The sequence below is a fragment of the Mizuhopecten yessoensis genome, unplaced genomic scaffold (genome assembly GCF_002113885.1).
Source record: "Mizuhopecten yessoensis strain PY_sf001 unplaced genomic scaffold, ASM211388v2 scaffold11061, whole genome shotgun sequence".
NCBI lineage: Eukaryota > Metazoa > Mollusca > Bivalvia > Pectinida > Pectinidae > Mizuhopecten > Mizuhopecten yessoensis.
In genome coordinates this window covers 229,420-249,434 of record NW_018408859.1, presented here as the reverse complement: position 1 = coordinate 249,434, position 20,015 = coordinate 229,420, and the positions used below count along the sequence as shown (strand labels likewise).

The window sequence follows — 20,015 nt, the reverse complement described above, 5'->3', positions numbered from 1 at the left end:
ATTGCATGTATTAACAAATACAACGATACATTGATTTATATACATAGTCATGTATAAGTATTACGTACCACGTATCAATACAATTTATTATAATTTACTTGGCTTGTGCAAATCAATTTGCAATCTGTATACTGAAACCTTTTAGGTTTACTCTAAAATATTTTATCATTTTACACCTTATATACACATCCCTTTATATAAAGTGTATATTTATGTAATGCATATTATGTATTCGTGTATATATGTACCAAATACTTTGTATATATGTTCCACATTTCTTTGTAATCTTCATCTTTGGAGGCAATAAAGAGAAAAATAGTCCCTGAACACATTCCTCACCTGAATTTAACCCCATTGTACATTAAACACTATATGGATTCGTAAACTATCGTATTAACCTATTTCCACCCGAGACTATGACTAAATATACCTAACATGTCATCAGTCTATTTATGTATGTCAGTGATTGATTCGTCGCAATAGTTACCTGTTAAATACAGCAGTAGTTACCGCCCCTGATACAACAGCAGGTGTGTTAGTTTTAAAATGTCGGCGGTCATGTCTCCACGACGTATTTTTGTGATTTTAGTGATTTTGTGTGGTTTGGAATGTTGTTCTGGACAAAGAGCTGGGTCGGGAACTGTGTTGAGTATTCTACAACAAAATAATGGACTTGGAAAGGTAAGTTGGTTTATGTCGTTTTCTCACCTGAGATTCATCATCCAGGTGTGTTTATAAACAGAAGTGGTTGTGGATATTTAGGTCAACATTACTCGCATCCGAGTACTGACCCCAGTGGTCTTAAGGGTTTTAAATAAAGTTTGGTAACGATGGAACGGTACTTATAATTAAGGAGAACTATATGATAAAGAAATGTACATCCTTATCCTACAAGCCGACCTTTGTGTGTTTACCCACGGAGACTCCAACTGTTGATCAGCTAGTTTGGTTTGAAATTCATACAAAAGCATATTACTGCTATTACACACATATCATATGTTTTGCGTGTCCAGCACCTAGCTGTGGTCTACGCTATAGCTTCAGATCAAACACAATTTATATGAAACAGATTCAGGAAATATGAATATGAACTCGTAATTATTGAACATATAGTATTTCACTGAGCACTGACATAAATAGAAGTGTCACTCATTTGTTTGTAGCTTGCGTGTTTGTGTGTGATAGAGAGTGTTTACATCATCGCGTCTAAACATTCAACATTTAACGGATCTATTCCAACCTTTAATTGGAAGAATTCAAATGTGTCTTCAGGGGTGAATGAGGTAATCTCTCTCTATATAAATACAACTGGGTATTGTGCTTTGAAATTCATTTTTGCTATCAGATGTTTTTAACTTTACTACTGAACAATGTACATGTACTCATTTGAGCATTTGAAATATGCTCCGTTTCTTTTTCCTTATATTTCATTTACGCATATAATGCAGGTTCACTCATGTAATCTTTTTAAGACGTCACAATTTCTAGACATCCGCATTATGTGTACTTTGTTTATGACATCATTGTTTTGACGTCTTAAGTATGTGTACACCATTTATGACTACACAAATAAATTAAAATCGCCTGAAGAGCCCCAAGATGGGCGAAAGCCAATTAATTTATATTTTTACCGTCACATAACATTATAGATATATATTAAGATAAAAAAAATATGACATTTTCTTCACATTTTAATAAAAATGTCCTTTTTCAGAATTGATTCCAATATATATTAATTTAATCGCATAACCCAGATGGAGCTGTGCAAAATTCTCTGCCTTAGCTTATTATATAACTGTAGATTCTCTGCCTGTAAGGTATACATGGGATAATGTTCCTAGTCGACTGTTCGCCTGTCAGCACCCCATATTTTAGTCATGTAAAATATATGATTGAAGGCTGATTGATACATGTGAACAGGTAAAAATCTTCAGATGAAGGGGCCTCCCACAGGGTATACTTGTACTTGTGTTTTATATGCTTTAGAATTTATATAGTATTTGTGTATAAAAGGTTGTAAAATATATACATGTACTGATTATTAATTATTGATATCAATAACATTCAGTCTCCTTTATTTTATTTTGTTAAAACATTACTTGCATAATTAATCATAATTTCGCTGATAAACTTCCTGTGTGGGGCCCTTTGGCATCTGGTGTCCATGTTTGGGTGTGTGTCATACAGAACTACATGTGAATCAATTAATCAAAAAGCTATGGTTGCCTTAGTGACCAGGTATGAGTCTGCTGCCCAGGGCATATATAGTTCGGACCTGTCATTTTATATACGGAAAATGATTTTTGTGTTTTCAGGTTAAAAATGTGCCACTTATATGGCTTGATGTGATTAATTATACTGTAAAAATGGCATACTGTATATATACTGCCTTGATATTAAATCCATATGGTACTCCATGGCAAATTACGTTAAAACAAAATGATTTCTGTATAGTTTCTTTTTTCTGGCAAGTTCTGATTATCATTTTATGAGTCCTTTTACTTAGCGATTCTCAAAATGTGGATTTTTGTCCCACAACTGCAAAAAAGCACTAGTTTGGGATTGTACTACATTGTACATTGTATGTGTGTCCCGAAAATAACCAGAATTAAATTGATTTTTTCCAACTTCACTCATTCACCCCTGAAATTTCATAATGAACTATTCCATCCTTTAAATTGGAAGAGTTCAAATGTGTCTTTAGGGTTATGATAAAACTATTTTATGGTATCCAGGTGTGAAATGTTTTTCATAAAAGTTTAATGTAATGATTTTGAGCTCAGGATAAGCTTAAGTGCATTTTTTCTATTTATTATATAAATATTAACTTGACATTGTCTTTTAAATTTGATATCACTGGCAGTGCTGATGGAAAATCATAACTCTTTCTGATATGAACAAAATAATCATAACACTTTATCTTTCCTAAAGTGAAATTTACAAAATCAATCTTCAAATACTTTATTAATGCCCTCACACATATTCCGTCTTTTCGTATTGCAGAGTTATCTGCCTTGTGAGCAGGTATTGATTGTTACGTCATTTGTTTGTGAGAGTAACGTCATCAATTTTTGTGAAAACAAAGTAATTTTCTCGCACAAACCAATAACGTAACAATCAATACCTGCTCACAAGAGAAGATAACTCTGCAATACGCAAAGATGGAATAAGTGTAAATAAGATAACATTATGTCTGATATATGTACTGTAGATGTTCTTGGTTCTATTTATGCTTGGTAGTTCACATGACTAGTTGAACAGATTATTTACCAGCCCTACATCAATGTAACTAGTCTAAGATTTCCTTAAGGAAACATTTCCAGCACAAAGCATCAAGGTTAACTGTAGGAGACAAAAAATAACTACAGCCGTGAAACATAGTAGGTTTTAGAAAAAATGACAATTGTCATAAAGTATATCTGTCTTTATAGCAGTTTTCCACAAGGACTATATATAGTATTCTTATTGTATAGCCTACTATCTGTCTGATGATATTGAGATAATCATAACATATATATTACCAGGTGAGTTTTTTGCTCAAAATGAGGAATATCTTGCAAATCTCAATGAAAATAATGATATATTTTTCAAATTCACAAAGGAACAGGCAGTTGTAAAATTTAGTTAAAAAAGCACTGATATTTGTTCCCAAGGACAAGTTCAGTTTTGTGATTCACTTATAGTCCTTGCAGAAATCCACTAGTCTCGGGCTCACGACTGTACTATAGTAGTGTTATATATATATTAGCTGTATAGTGCCGAACCCTGATGTTGAAATAAAACATGGGGTCCTTACCCTCAAACACAATGCTACCCACGCCACAGGTAGCTAGGTTGTTATGGTGTTCGGTTTTATAAATCCCAAGGTCACCTTCAATAAAATCTTTATACAATGTATATGTAAGCTGAAGGTTTACAGTACATGGTCATCAAATTACGCACCGTGAAGGTCAACTTATACATATATATGCTAATTAGATGTAAAGCTTGATGGCACCTGGGTTCAGCTGTATATGACAGAGTAACCCTAACTGGTGGTATACATATATACGGTACCATTGGCTGCTGATCATGACATTTGACATATTCCCATGGCCACTAACTGGAGATAAATTTCTACCTAATTTTAAGAACAAGACCCCCAAAAACCTTGGATTAAAATAGAAAATTGATTTATTAAAGTTGAGCAAAAACATTTTTTTTAATCCTGACTTCTATTGTTCATTGTGTATACAGTCCCTTTTTATATTGCCACCATTTGTCTATAGAAATCATGGTGTTATAAAGGGGTTTGGTGATAAATAAGGGAAATATGTAAAGGAATTTTTAAAAATAAACAGGAAAAAGGTACTTTGAAATGTGTTGGCGGTAAATTAAAACAAGGTGGCAAATGAAATGAGGGGTATTGTATCAAGGTTTCTGTATATATGTACATGGAAAATAATATATGTACATGTACATGTGATCATGGAACATTTAATGTCTATATAAACATTGTGATGGTAGTACAAAGCCTACAGGTATAGATATAGGTTAAACGATTCCCGCTTTACATGTCTATATAAACATTGTGATGGTAGTACAGAGCCTACAGGTATATAGATATAGGTTAAACGATTCCCGCTTTACATGTCTATATATACGTAATTAATTTAAAGAGAACTGTGCAAGCAGTAACGATGACAAGAGCAGGCTGTACACATTCATCACAAGTTCATGATCATATGTAGATCCATACCATCAGCAGTCAAAATTGTACACTGTGCTAGGGTTTTTTAAGAGTGTACATGTAGCTATGTGACACTTAAATATATACTGAAATCTTTGTACAAACAGCTTAAAGACATTGTAAAAACAAATTAGTATATCTTCTGATTTAATAAAAAAAAACCAAAAAACCCCACAATAACTTGCAGCGATAAAGTGTCAGAACTAACTTGGAGGTAACAATACCAACTGACTGAGTGATTTAACTCATTCAGCCTACATATTAAAACTGGACTTGCCCAGTCTTTCATTTTGTAAGGTTCTAATGTGACTTTAGGGGTGAATGGGTAAAATAAGAAATATGATACAGTAATTATAATGATCAAAACTTTTCTCTGTAAATAATGGACAAGAATTTGTGTTGTTCCTTCCATAAGCGTAATTCATGTACTGGTGTAGGTATATGTAAAATTGTAAATGCTGAAATAGTGTAACAGTTTGGAGGGGAAGGTATTTGATTGTATGATTGTTTTATTATCTACCTCTCAGACCTGATGATATATTTCGTTTGACACCCTGGCAAAGGGCTCAGGTACACCAATAAAACAATAAATCTATAATTCAGCTGAAAATTCCCAAGGCTATTACATATAGAGGACACCATGTCATTATCACAAGGGTTATATGGGAAGGCTTCAAAATCAGTCACACTAAGTTTAACACATCAAATCTACAGCACACACACAGGCATACACACATAGGGAGATATTAGCCAGGTGGCATATGACAAGTAGTTAGCGCCTAATAAGGCAGCTCCTGTGAATCCCTCAAAATTGTATTGATTAATGTATATGCTAATTGTATATCTATGTACTGTAAAGCGCTTTAGAGTGTGGCTTATGTTAGCTAGATAGGGCGCTATATCAAATGTTGTATATATTATTATTTATTTATGTTAGGGGCTGCAGACTTTTACAATGTTTATGTTAGGGGCTGTAGACTGTTACAATGTTTATGTCATGGGCTGTAGACTGTTACAATGGTTATGTTAGGGGCTGTAGACTGTTACAATGTTTATGATAGGGGCTGCAGACTGTTACAATGTTTATGTTAGGGGCTGTAGACTGTTACAATGTTAATGTTAGGGGCTGCAGATCTAGACTGTTACAATATTTATGTTAGGGGCTGCAGACTGTTACAATGTTAATGTTAGGGGCTGCAGACTGTTACAATGTTTATGTTAGGGGCTGTAGACTGTTACAATCGTTATGTTAGGGGCTGTAGACTGTTACAATAGTTATGTTAGGGGCTGTAGACGGTTACAATGTTTTTGTCAGGGGCTGTAGACTGTTACAATGTTTTTGTTAGGGGCTGTAGACTGTTACAATGTTAATGTTGGGGGCTGCAGATCTAGACTGTTACAATATTTATGTTAGGGGATGCAGACTGTTACAATGTTAATGTTAGGGACTGCAGACTGTTACAATGTTTATGTTATGGGTTTTAGACTGGGACAATGTTTATGTTAGGGGCTGCAGACTGTTACAATGTTTATGTTAGGGGCTGTAGACTGTTACAATGTTTATGTTAGGGGCTGCAGACTTATAATGTTTATGTTAGGGGCTGCAGACTGTTACACTGTTTATGTTAGGGACTGCAGACTGTTACAATGTTTATGTTATGGGTTGTAGACTGTTACAATGTTTATGTTATGGGTTGTAGACTGTGACAATGTTTATGTTAGGGGCTGCAGACTGTCACAAAAGTTTATGTAAGGGACTGCAAAGTATAAATATCAACTTATTGTAAAAAATGAATGAAAAATATTACAATTTAACTTGCACTGTATTCAGACAGGTAATCATAAATATAACACATTATTGTTTAATTTGTGGCAATCCTAGTCCGACTTTTTGTTTGTAAATATCTGTTTAATGGGTTTAAACTTGCACAAAGTTATCTTAAAAGATAAAGTTCAGCTTATCTTAGAATGAAAAGAAATGTCATATCAAAATATTATTTTCAACACAAACAATGTACATGTACATATTTAAGCTTGAAAAAGGACCAGTTGGTCTTGAAGTGTTGTGACACGTTTACTAGTACATCTTGTACACTGTGTAGAAAGTAAAACTTTGACATCACAGATTTCCAAACTGATGCATCTTATTGAAGAGAAAATCAGTGTCAAATTTTACACCCCATCCCTAAGCTTACACTGCAGTGCCCATTGAAATTACACTACATTGTGTTATTGGATTTAATATTTTCTTTTTTTTTCTGTTAAAAGTTTGCGTCTCTGATAGCCCGAGCGGACCTTACGTACCTGTACAATTCCAGTGGCCAGTTCACCGTGTTTGCCCCGAACAACACCGCATTTGAGAGCATATCGTACGATGAACGAAGTGAAATCGACAGCTGGCCTGACAGGTCACCACAACTTCAAAACTTCGTCAAGTTTCACACGTGTAAGTTCAAAACTTTCTCAAACCTGATACCTGTAGTAGTTGTATTGTGCATCAATTATATTATTTTTTAAATTGTTAAACTGTATGTTCAAACCTTCCAGGTTGACATAAACAAGCTTTGTAAATTATCCAGAAATAAGCACTGTGGTCTCATACTACTTCAGTCCATCATAAACCTGCAATGTTTTTAACAATATACAGACAGATGTATAACATAAATCAATGTTTTACTGTAAGGTAATAGTAATTTCTTGACTAGGTAGACCACTGTCTAATTACAATGATAATAGTCCAGATAATCCAGTCATCGAAATAGTAAACAAAGGGGGTAGCACATTGTCTTGTAACAGTGATTAATTACAAGGGGAGATAAACCAGTCATTTGAATAGTAAACAAGGGGAGGCAATCTTTATCTTATTACAGTGATAAACAACAGGCTGACCACAGGAGATATGCAGGACAATCAGGCGTACCAGAGTATGGCGTCCAATGGGGAAAGAATCTTCATCAACCGTCGCCAGCGGACCAGCTCATTCGCGGTAACTAGGACATTGTTTTCTTTGCCTCCAACTGCCTAGCTACCTAAAAGACTCTCTTAGAACTGCAAATTAAATAAAAACTTCAGTTTAATGTTCCTCAAATTACCTAAAGGAGCACTGAAAGTTGTTCCCCTTATTTATACTGTTATGGCAATCCTTACAAAATTGTTTGCAGTTTCCAGACCGACTTGCTAAAATTTAGGGCACCTAATCAGGCTTTGTTTCGGTTAAAATATTTGCTTCGCTGAAAAATCACTAAAACTTAAAATTGTAACAAGAGATTTTTTAAAGTAAATTATAAAGGAAAATACCAATTTAACTCCAGCCAAAAAAATGTGAGTAGGGAAACTACAAACAAATTAACCATTTTTTAAGGATGATCCAAATCTATGTTATAGCCTCTGAAATAAGATAATTATAGGTTGCAGGACTTTTCAGGGGCTTTTAAAAAACATTTTGAAATTATTCCTTGTGATTTCACTGAGTAATAATATTATAACAAATAGCATGACCAATAGCACAATGAAAAAGTCCCAGTATCATCCAGTGTTGAAGGTTTTTGTGAAAAAGAGAATTTTAATGTTTGTACATCTTATACATAGCTTTTTGCTTTAGTAAATGGTCAAGTAACTCCAAGTCAGAAAAACACACAATACAGATGTAAGTAGATTTTTTTCTGTTTTGGAGATACAGCATTGAACGGTATAGGTCATCCTATTGGTCTTTTCAGAGTTCGTATTTTGGCCCCACTGTGTACTTCGTAAACGGAGCAGAAATCTCCAATGACCAGAAGGACCTGATCGCTACCAATGGTGTGGTCCAAGGGCTTTCACGCTTCATCGGCATCTCTAGTATAAAGATGGCATATGGCTACATATCGGATCCTGATAATCCGAAAGTGCAAACAAGGTAAGCGAGAACAGACTTACCTCCCTTTATTTATTCTACAGAGCAACATGAATTACAATTTCCCTTATGTATATGTTTAAGGAAAGAGCAAATTGATAGGAGTCAAACCTGTGTAGGTGATCACCTAGGGAAGCCAGTGATGTTGGCTGCTTAACTCATTCACCCTTGAAATTTTATAATGAACAATTCCAACCTTTGAATTGGAGGAGTTTAAATGTGTCTTCAGGGGTCAGTGTGTTAATTATGTACAGAATACATTTTTTTTCATAACATTTATTAACCAGTTTCTACTTTGGTCCGGAATCTATACCGGATTTGTGACTAGGATCATCCCTACACATGTAACAAAATAGCGGATTATCCTTGTGTAAATCTTCATATGAGGCGTAAATGCTGCAAGAAATAAACAGGTATCGGTAATGGTGAACCACTGTTGATATGAAGGTGAGAACCCAGATATAACGGGGTCCAAAGCCTTATAGACACTCATCCTTTAGTCCACTCATATCCGTTACAACATGGCGAGTGACAGATCCAGCTCGGCATGCACATCGAAAGAAGTGAATTGTGTGAAACTTTAAACTAATGACCATTCTGGACCAAGTCTAGTTCCAGTTATTGGCATTAAAATTTTGTAACATATCTTTTTTCAATGTTATTATATGTATTGAATCGTGACCCCAGTATTGTGATACATATTGAATCATGACCCCAGTATTGTGATAGACATTGAATCGTGACCCCAATATTGTGATACATATTGAATCATGACCCTAGTATTGTGATACATATTGAATCGTGACCCCAGTATTGTGATACATATTGAATCGTGACCCCAGTATCGTAATACATCTTGTATCGTGACCCCAGTATCATGGTATATATTGTATCGTCATGTTCATGTATCGTTGCAGCAAAATTTTACCCAAACTTTGTGATTGAAGTCTCAATTTTGTATATATTTTTATGTTGCAGCATGTTTTACAATCTGATCTCACGATATCTACAGGAGGGTTACTACAGCACACTGAACGAGCTCTCTAACCGCGACAAAAAGGTCACACTTTTTGTTCCTAATGATGAAGCCATGGCCAAAATACCATCATCCAAACTTAGTTATCTCCAGCAGAACCCTCGGATATTAAACAATGTAAGTTTTCCCCTCATCTCTATTAACTTATTAACCCCTTAAGACACATATGAGCTCTTCCAATTAAAAGGTTGGAAAAGTTCATTATGAAAATCAGGGGTCAATGAGTTAAAGCTCTCCTGACTGAATTTAAAAAAGCTAATGTCATATGTGCTAGATATCACCTTGTGACGCAAAATTTCACAGATTTTCACCTCTGATAAAGTCTGACAGTACGAGACATTTATTTATTGAAATTAAGTCTCAAAAACTTCTCAGTTTCTTACATCTTCAATAAGATTTGTTAATTTGAATTATCTTATCTGTATATGTTTCACTTTATACACAAATGATGTATGTATTAAACGTGTCACATCGTTTCAAGATTGACTGATTGATTGACATCATTCCATATAGAATGTGAGATATCAACGTTTTACTTTCTACACAAACAACGTACGTATTAAACATGTTGCAACGCTTCAAGACCGACTGGTCCCTTTCCAAGCTATGACTGAATGAGTGACTCAGTCATAGCTTGACAAAGGGACCGGGTCACTCACTCAGTAACAGCTTGGAAAGGGACCGGGTCACTCACTCAGTAACAGCTTGGAAAGGGACCGGGTCACTCACTCAGTCATAGCTTGACAAAGGGACCGGGTCACTCACTCAGTAACAGCTTGGAAAGGGACCGGGTCACTCACTCAGTCATAGCTTGGAAAGGGACCGGGTCACTCACTCAGTCATAGCTTGACAAAGGGACCGGGTCACTCACTCAGTAACAGCTTGGAAAGGGACCGGGTCACTCACTCAGTCATAGCTTGGAAAGGGACCGGGTCACTCACTCAGTCATAGCTTGACAAAGGGACCGGGTCACTCACTCAGTAACAGCTTGGAAAGGGACCGGGTCACTCACTCAGTCATAGCTTGGAAAGGGACCGGGTCACTCACTCAGTCATAGCTTGACAAAGGGACCGGGTCACTCACTCAGTAACAGCTTGGAAAGGGACCGGGTCACTCACTCAGTCATAGCTTGGAAAGGGACCGGGTCACTCACTCAGTCATAGCTTGACAAAGGGACCGGGTCACTCACTCAGTAACAGCTTGGAAAGGGACCGGGTCACTCACTCAGTCATAGCTTGGAAAGGGACCGGGTCACTCACTCAGTCATAGCTTGACAAAGGGACCGGGTCACTCACTCAGTAACAGCTTGGAAAGGGACCGGGTCACTCACTCAGTCATAGCTTGAGAAAGGGACCGGGTCACTCACTCAGTCATAGCTTGAGAAAGGGACCGGGTCACTCACTCAGTCATAGCTTGAGAAAGGGACCGGGTCACTCACTCAGTCATAGCTTGAGAAAGGGACCGGGTCACTCACTCAGTCATAGCTTGAGAAAGGGACCGGGTCACTCACTCAGTCATAGCTTGAGAAAGGGACCGGGTCACTCACTCAGTCATAGCTTGAGAAAGGGACCGGGTCACTCACTCAGTCATAGCTTGACAAAGGGACCGGGTCACTCACTCAGTCATAGCTTGAGAAAGGGACCGGGTCACTTACTCAGTCACAGCTTAAGAAAGGGACCGGGTCACTCACTCAGTCATAGCTTGACAAAGGGACCTGGTCACTCACTCAGTCATAGCTTGAGAAAGGGACTGGGTCACTCACTCAGTCATAGCTTGAGAAAGGGACCGAGTCACTCACTCAGTCATAGCTTGACAAAGGGACCGGGTCACTCACTCAGTCATAGCTTGAGAAAGGGACCAGTCGGTCTTGAAACGTTGCAACATGTTTAATACGTACGTTATTTGTGTAGAAAATAAAACGTTGATATCTCACATTCTATTGTATGATGATCGGACACATCAGCTTCACTGTCGGCTATTTCCACTGAGCGATATACAGAACTGTATATTATGTTTTTTACAACTTTGTGCAGTTACCGTAGTTATCCTGCAATAGAAACAAAGGACCAACACATAATCTCTGACTCAAAGCAGGGGTGGGCTTATTACCAGACGATCACAGTAATAATCATATAAGTAAACACTCTGTCAAAACCAGAACAATGTTTCTTATTTGTATCATTTTGTAATTAGATTTCAATATTTTAGTGGAATAAAATAGGCTTTATATGAATTTTGAATTGTACTGCCTGATTCGTATTAATAAGTGAACACAGCAGTAAGTCCGTACTTTTGTGTTACTAGGTCCTTAAGGCTCATATCATCCCGGACCGAGTGTTATTTACGCAGTATGTCAATCATAACGAGGGATTCCGTGGCCACCTCGGTCGATTGATCAGATTCCGAAGACCTTATGGAGACCAAGGTAATATTGATCCTTCCTACAGAAAAATTGTGTTCACATTTACACTTTGATCCTTCCTATAGGAAATTCTGCTCACATCAACACTTTTATCGTATCCAGAGTAAAGGGTAATTTCTATAGGGAAAACCCCCCAGCCGAAAATGGAATGATCTTCCCAACACATATGTGGGGATACCAGACCTGTTATTTGATTGTATTTGACTTTGTTGTAGTGTACGTAAACAGTGAAGGAGTTGATGCGTCCATTGTGCGAGGAAACATTACGGTATACAACGGTGTCATTCACGTCGTCGACCACCTCCTCGGTTATGTATACAACTCTGTTCGTGAAACCATCACTCAGGAGTCACCGTAAGTTTGCTACCTATGACCTCTATATGACCTTTGACACAAGTGTGGCACTTATCTACTCTTGATTGTTGCAGATCTATCTGCAAGACTTCTGGTCTGAATTAATGTCCTTTGTCCTTTCTGACCTATATGTATAGAACCTTTGACCTATATGTAAAGTACGTCTCTGAAGTTTGACCTAAATTAAGGGCTCTTTACCATTGACCTTTGATAATACATTTGTACTTGACCTCTGAACTCTATTACAATACTTCATACTATACCCCTGAACTCTATTACAATGTTTTATTCTTGACCCCTGAACTCTTAACAATTCTTCATAATTGACCCCTGAACTCTATTGTAATGTTTTATTCTTGACCCCTGAACTCTAACAATTCTTCATAATTGACGCCTGAACTCTATTACAATTCTTCATACTTGACCTCTGAACTCTGTTACAATGCTTTATATTTGACCTCTGAACTCTGTTACAATGATTTATACCAGACCTATGAAATTTGTTACAGTGCTTTATACTTGACCTACTGATAATTCTATATATGAATCCCGAGTCTTACTCATAGCATTTTGATAGGACTTTTATACTTGACCTCTGAACTCTGTTAAAATGTGTTATACCTGAACTTTGAATTCTGTTACAGTGACTTTAACCAGTACCTTAACAAGGCCCAGCCGGATACCAGAAACGCCCTTGTACAGGCTTCTGGAGTCAACGTGTTTGTCCCCATTGACAACGCCTTCATCAAATTACAGGGAGTACCAGGGGTCAACCTCGTCTCAGACCTGTCTCAGGTAGACAAGGTAAGGTCAATGTCATAGCTAGATGATCAAAGTTTAATCTACGTGTGGGGTTAAGGTTATTGCTATATCATGTGAAAGTTACACTTACATGTAAGTTTGCATACGTATAGGGGCCTGTTTGTTTATGTGGAACAAACGATTTGTCTGTTTTTAAATGTAACATTTTGGGTATTAATACTTGTGGACCTGCAAATGTTTATGCAGGCCTTGTAAGGCTTTGGTCAAGGCTCGCCTGAAATCAGCATCAGATTACTAGGTCCAACCTTATTTCATAAACAAATAACTCGGGTCCAACCGGTTCAACTGTTTGGACCGCGATAAACTATCCACGGTTATGAAGATCACAATTATGTGTGAGTGGAAGATCACAGCTGTTTATGCTTTGAAAGTCAAAGCTGATTTGAAACTTCATAATATGCATCATGTTTGAGAAATTCTTTGTACTAACTTGGTTTAAGACTTTTCCTTTTTCCTCTTCCTTCTGTCATCACAATCACTTGAAGTTAGTGTTACATGATCACTGTAATAATGAAATACCTAACTATAGTCATATATAAAAAAAAAATTGCATTATCTGTATGTGTATCTTTGATAAACAGGATCTTACATGAATTTCCATTTCGTATGAGATAATGAAACTCGTCACAAATTTTTCATTTTAGCTCTGATCCTTTTTATCACATAATCAAGATTTGTGGCATTTATTTGTGTAAAACGATAGTTTTCATGCAACCATGAAATGTAAAAAGACGCCATTTTGACTTCTGTGCGTAAGTCTAACAATAAAGTTCATGTACTTGTCCCAGGCGTGACGTCACAATTGAAACAATTGAAACTTACAACCACTCACAGGGCTGATAGGTCATATTACATGGGTTAATTGCATACAAATATGACATGGGTTTATTCAATGGATAACACAGTATATTATGTGATAAATGCTTATATCTTACTATATATTATATTACATAATTTCCATTTCTATCAATTATCAGATATTATTTGAATAAAATGTATTGTATTATGGAGAGAACTTATTATAGGCTTAAAGTCTGATGTTCAATCCAATTGATTATCAATAAAATTTGTTGACATTTCAAATTGAAATAAGTTTGTATTCAATAAGATATTATAAAGTACTAAAAGTCTGTTATCCCTTGTAGATGATTCGCTTCCACATCCTTAAATCGTACCAAGATATTGAGATCTCCGCTATCGTTGGAGGTTACGAGAGCCGACAGTACCGACAAACTATGTACGATGGCTGGAATGTCACTGTGTACAACGATAGGAACGGTATGTTGGATAAACTTGATAATATAACAAGAAAATCAGAAATAGTTAATGGATAGAGGCAAACGTATGTGACTTGACCCAACATGCTTTTAACAGATGAAAGGTCATAGGTTTGTTGTTGTTATAACAGGACCTAGTTCCATTGATATGATAAATGTGACTTTATTTTTTATGACAGAGGGCTGTGACCATTGTTATGTTAAATATGACTTAATATTTATAACAGAGGGCTGTGTCCATTGTTATGTTAAATATGACTTAATATTTATAACAGAGGGCTGTGTCCATTGTTTGGTTAAATGTGACTTAATATTTATAACAGAGAGCTGGGTCCAAGGAGGATATGTTAAAGCACGTGTTGTTCGCCCTGATTTGAAAGCGATCAACGGGAGAGTCCACCTTATTGACTCCATCTTGGGTATTCCTTATTTGGACTTACCCATGTTAATATGCGATGATCTTTGGCTGCTGTAAGTATATTGCGATCAGCGAAACGTGATGATATTTGGTCGTTGTAAATACTGCAAATACTGTAAACTTGGAAATTTTTGCCCGGTCAAATTTTCGCCCTTCGACATTAAAAAAACAATTTTCGCCAAAGATTAAGTTTGCCCATTCATTTAGTTTCTATATTGTGGTCAGTCATACATGATGTTATTTGGTCTTTGTAAATACCGTTTATAGTGATATATATAACATTAAAATCCATTTTCGCCCGATGTTAAGTTCATCCTTTCATTCAGTTTCCATTGATATTTTGTTTACTACTGTTTGCTGTTAGGATTAATTCGCCCTCATTACGAGGGTGAAAAAGGCGAAAATTTAACTGAAGCGAAAATTTCCCACTATACAGGATAAAATACTGTGATTTGTGATATATGATGTTGTTTGGTTGATAGGGGTATATGAATAATATGATCAGTACTTGCAATCATGAATTTGAAAATAAATTGAGAATTTGGGTTCTGTTTCAAAATGTTCAATTTCTTTTTGTCCAAAAAAATATGCTTAATTCAGAGAATCAAATTATTCCATTCGCGAGATTCTTTTGACGTACATCAAAATAATCAAACTAGTCTTCTCGTCTCATCCAAATGGTAGTGCACACAGAACCTTCGATATTGCTACGACATATTCCAGGGGTGTAGAGAGCAAAAGTGAGTGTAACCCCTGGATATCAAGGATGGTCTGAGGCATATCTTCTATACTTTTTCACCTGAAGTAACTAGATTTGGTGTACAAAGACATCTTGGGATTGGAGAGTGGTAGAAGTAGGTCAGTATGACCTCGCTGTGACCTAGACTTCCTGATATAAGTGTACTGTTTGTTAGATATAGAAATCAGCACCGATGGGGACTATGGATTGCCTTGCAATACTTTGTTTTGCTATTATTGATATTTTGGGTATTAAGTAATTTGTCAAGATTTAGGAAATGTACTCCATAGAAATCTATGTGATATTAATCTTAAATATCCAACTGTGAGATGATTGAAAAGTTTATATAATATATATATTTACAGGACAACACACGATTACATCTGCTCTGTAGGAAAGAAGCTTATATAATATTCATATTTTACGGGAGAACATACGATTACATCTGCTCTGTAGGACTAAAGTTTAAATAATATTCATATTTTACAGGAGAACATACGATTACATCCGTTCTGTAGGAATGAAGAATTACTTGACAGATGATCGCTTCACCGCAAAACGTTGCAACTTTGAGCTCTACGGCTACCCTCCTGGTTACGATTACGCTAGCAACTCCTACGACAACAGTAACAACAATTACGGAAACAATTATCAGCAGACGACATTCAACCCGTACAGCCAGCAGTCTAACAGTTACAACCCCAGTAACCAGGTGTCCCAGTATGACATGGGGACGTGCTCTGGCTGTACGTTTACTTTCTTCGTGCCTAATTCCACAGCAATAGACTACTTCCAGAAGACAAGTATTGGAATGAAGATTATGAGGGACACACAGAGACTTCAATATGTAAGTTGGTCCTGTATTTTAATGTAAGATTTTAATTTTTAGAACTAAGAATAATTAAGCCTAAACAACATGGATGTGTTGTTTTGTAATGATTTCATTAGAATTGAAATGCAAATCGTTGTGACCCCTGGGGGGTGCAGAGAGAGTAAGTGAGTAACCCCTGGAGGGTGTAGAGATCGTAAGTGAATGTAACCCCTAGAGGATGCAGAGAGTGTAAGTGAGTGTAACCCTAGGCCTGGAGAGTGCAGAGAGCATAAGTGAGTGTTACCCCTTGGGGATGCTGAGTGCGTAAGTGAGTGTAACCCCTAGATGATGCAGAAAGTGTAAGTGAGTGTAACCCTTGGAGGGTGCAGAGAAGGTACGTGAGTGTTACCCCTGGATGGTGTAGAGAGTTAGTAATACCCCTGGAGAGTGCAGAGTGTGTGAGTAAGTTTAACCCCTGTAGGATGCAGAGAGCGTAAATGAGTTTTACCCCTGGAGGTTGAATAGAGTGTAAGAAAGTGTAACCCCTGGAGGGTGCCGAAAGTGTTACTGTAAATTTCAATTCAAGACAGTGTTGTTTGAAATTCAAATCTATAAATATTTCAGCTATTCAAGAGACTGTTGTTTGAAGGACGACAAATCTCCTTGCAGAGGTTATCCAACACAAACCATATCTTTACAGCTAAGACGGGCGAGTCTATTCGTATACTTAAGTCTATGGACAGAGGTAAGTGCTGGGGTCCAATTAGAGCCAAGCTAATCAGAGACAGATTATTATGAAAAGTTTCTTGTTACATAACCAATAAGTGTTTCTATGTGACGTTTCGATGACTAGGAGGTATGTACTCTTCATCAGACAAATGACCAGTGAAGCGTATGTACACAAACGTGTAAAATGTGTAAAACTCCAAAGTTTTGGACAGAGAGAGCAATGTATTCAAGCAGCAGATCAAGGAAGCCATCTGGATATGCTGCAGTGGGCCAGTTCTAAATCGAGATGAGGGGGCTCATTGACTCTCGCACATCTATGACCAAGTATTTAACAAAGCGTAGCTGAATCGAGTCATTTCAGTACATATATAACAACTATTGTACATTCGTTTACAGCGTAGCCGAATCCACATCGATTTGTGGACAACTTGGAGACATTTTTCACCTTTGTGTGCATATGCTTCACTGGTCATTTGTCTGATGAAGGTGACGGTTACATAATGTACTAGTCATCGAAACGTCACAAAGAAACACTTGTTTGTTTTGTAACAAGAAACTTTTGAGGAATATTTGTGTTGTGTTATTAAAAAATGTAATAAACAGAACATTAATGGTTTTCCTGTTGTAAACCATATTTATGTATTTTACTTGTATTGCAGACTATCCTGATATTTTCGTATATACTTCACACTCCTGAAAATCTCCATAATCTGCTGTGAATCTTAAAATGTATATGGTATTCAATGATAATATAATATACAACATTTATATACCGCCCTATATAATCTGTAAAATCACTCTAAAGCACTAAACAACATATGGATATTAGTTTTAGTTATAATAATAAACCAATTAAGCACACAAATCACCGTTATACATTAAGTAAAAATACAATTATCTATACATACATTGCTAAAATGCAACAGGAAACCATTAAATATCCTGTATTTATATTTATACCTCAATAATCATATTATCCTGTATTTATATTTATACCTCAGTAATTATAATATCCTGTATTTATATTTATACCTCAGTAATCATAATATCCTCTATTTATATTTATACCTCAGGAATGATAAAATCCTCTATTTATATTTGTACCTCAGTAATTATAATATCCTCTATTTATATTTTTACCTCAGTAATCATAATATCCTCTATTTATATTTATACCTCAGTAATCATAATACCCTCTATTTATATTTATACATCAGTAATTATAACATCCTTGTCTCATTTAATTTTTAGATGTTAAGATCCAGTTCAGTGGTGTAACAGCCAACGTCATCAGCATGGATATCGGCGCCACAAATGGTCTCATACACATCATTGATCGTCTGTTGTACGTCCAGGAAGACTTGACTCGCGACGTTTCACGGGGCGCTGATGTCAGATACAGCCTCCTTGTCATCGTAACCATGGCTATTGGAAGTATTTTCGTCATCAAGAACAGGATGTTCTAACACTTAATATTTTTTATATTTTTTTAAGACATAAATCAGTATTGTTAGATATATTAAGCTAGTGATATGATATCTATATTGTAAAGTGAAAGAGATTTACTTTGTATTTGTGTAAAAATAATCCCCCTTTTGTACTCTATATGAATTAACTTCCTGTGCACTGATTTTATTAATTTCTCCTAAATAGCAAAGACCTTAACACAGGGCTTATTGGCAGACAAATACAGTCATAGATGTATAGTGTGACGTGTACATAGTGATATGTATATTGTGAGGTGTATATAGTGATATATGTATAGTGTGAAGTGTACATAGTGATATGTATAGTGTGAGGTGTACATGGTGATATATGTATAGTGTGAAGTGTACATGGTGATATATGAATAGTGTGAGGTGTACATGGTGATATATGTATAGTGTGAGGTGTACATGGTGATATATGTATAGTGTGAGGTGTACATGGTGATATATGTATAGTGTGAGGTGTACATGGTGATATATGTATAGTGTGAGGTGTACATGGTGATATATGTATAGTGTGAGGTGTACATGGTGATATATGTATAGTGTGAGGTGTACATGGTGATATATGTATAGTGTGAGGTGTACATGGTGATATATGTATAGTGTGAGGTGTACATGGTGATATATGTATAGTGTGAGGTGTACATGGTGATATATGTATAGTGTGAGGTGTACATGGTGATATATGTATAGTGTGAGGTGTACATGGTGATATATGTATAGTGTGAGGTGTACATGGTGATATATGTATAGTGTGAGGTGTACATGGTGATATATGTATAGTGTGAGGTGTACATGGTGATATATGTATAGTGTGAGGTGTACATGGTGATATATGTATAGTGTGAGGTGTACATGGTGATATATGTATAGTGTGAGGTGTACATGGTGATATATGTATAGTGTGAGGTGTACATGGTGATATATGTATAGTGTGAGGTGTACATGGTGATATATGTATAGTGTGAGGTGTACATGGTGATATATGTATAGTGTGAGGTGTACATGGTGATATATGTATAGTGTGAGGTGTACATGGTGATATATGTATAGTGTGAGGTGTACATGGTGATATATGTATAGTGTGAGGTGTACATGGTGATATATGTATAGTGTGAGGTGTACATGGTGATATATGTATAGTGTGAGGTGTACATGGTGATATATGTATAGTGTGAGGTGTACATGGTGATATATGTATAGTGTGAGGTGTACATGGTGATATATGTATAGTGTGAGGTGTACATGGTGATATATGTATAGTGTGAGGTGTACATGGTGATATATGTATAGTGT

The 20,015-nt window shown here is 36.3% G+C and overlaps 1 protein-coding gene across 1 annotated transcript; it reads left to right on the top strand.

Annotated features, from left to right (window-relative positions):
* The first annotated feature begins 526 nt into the window (after positions 1–526).
* Positions 527–19,176, top strand: LOC110465203 (fasciclin-1-like). Its single transcript, XM_021520873.1, has 13 exons — positions 527–681; positions 6,998–7,175; positions 7,600–7,715; positions 8,446–8,624; positions 9,600–9,774; positions 11,962–12,082; positions 12,295–12,433; positions 13,078–13,237; positions 14,401–14,533; positions 14,856–15,003; positions 16,179–16,536; positions 17,125–17,245; positions 18,481–19,176. The coding sequence occupies exons 1-13, from the start codon at positions 547–549 to the stop codon at positions 18,693–18,695; spliced, it is 2,178 nt and encodes a 725-aa protein (XP_021376548.1). The 5' UTR covers positions 527–546; the 3' UTR covers positions 18,696–19,176.
* The last annotated feature ends 839 nt before the right edge of the window (positions 19,177–20,015 follow it).

Bases quoted from the DNA above. Each gene is read 5' to 3' on its own strand.
- LOC110465203 (XM_021520873.1), top strand. From the start codon at position 547: ATGTCGGCGGTCATGTCTCCACGACGTATTTTTGTGATTTTAGTGATT. The intron at 13,238-14,400 runs GTAAGGTCAATG...TATCCCTTGTAG, and splicing joins ACCTGTCTCAGGTAGACAAG to ATGATTCGCTTCCACATCCT. The intron at 17,246-18,480 runs GTAAGTGCTGGG...TTTAATTTTTAG, and splicing joins ACTTAAGTCTATGGACAGAG to ATGTTAAGATCCAGTTCAGT.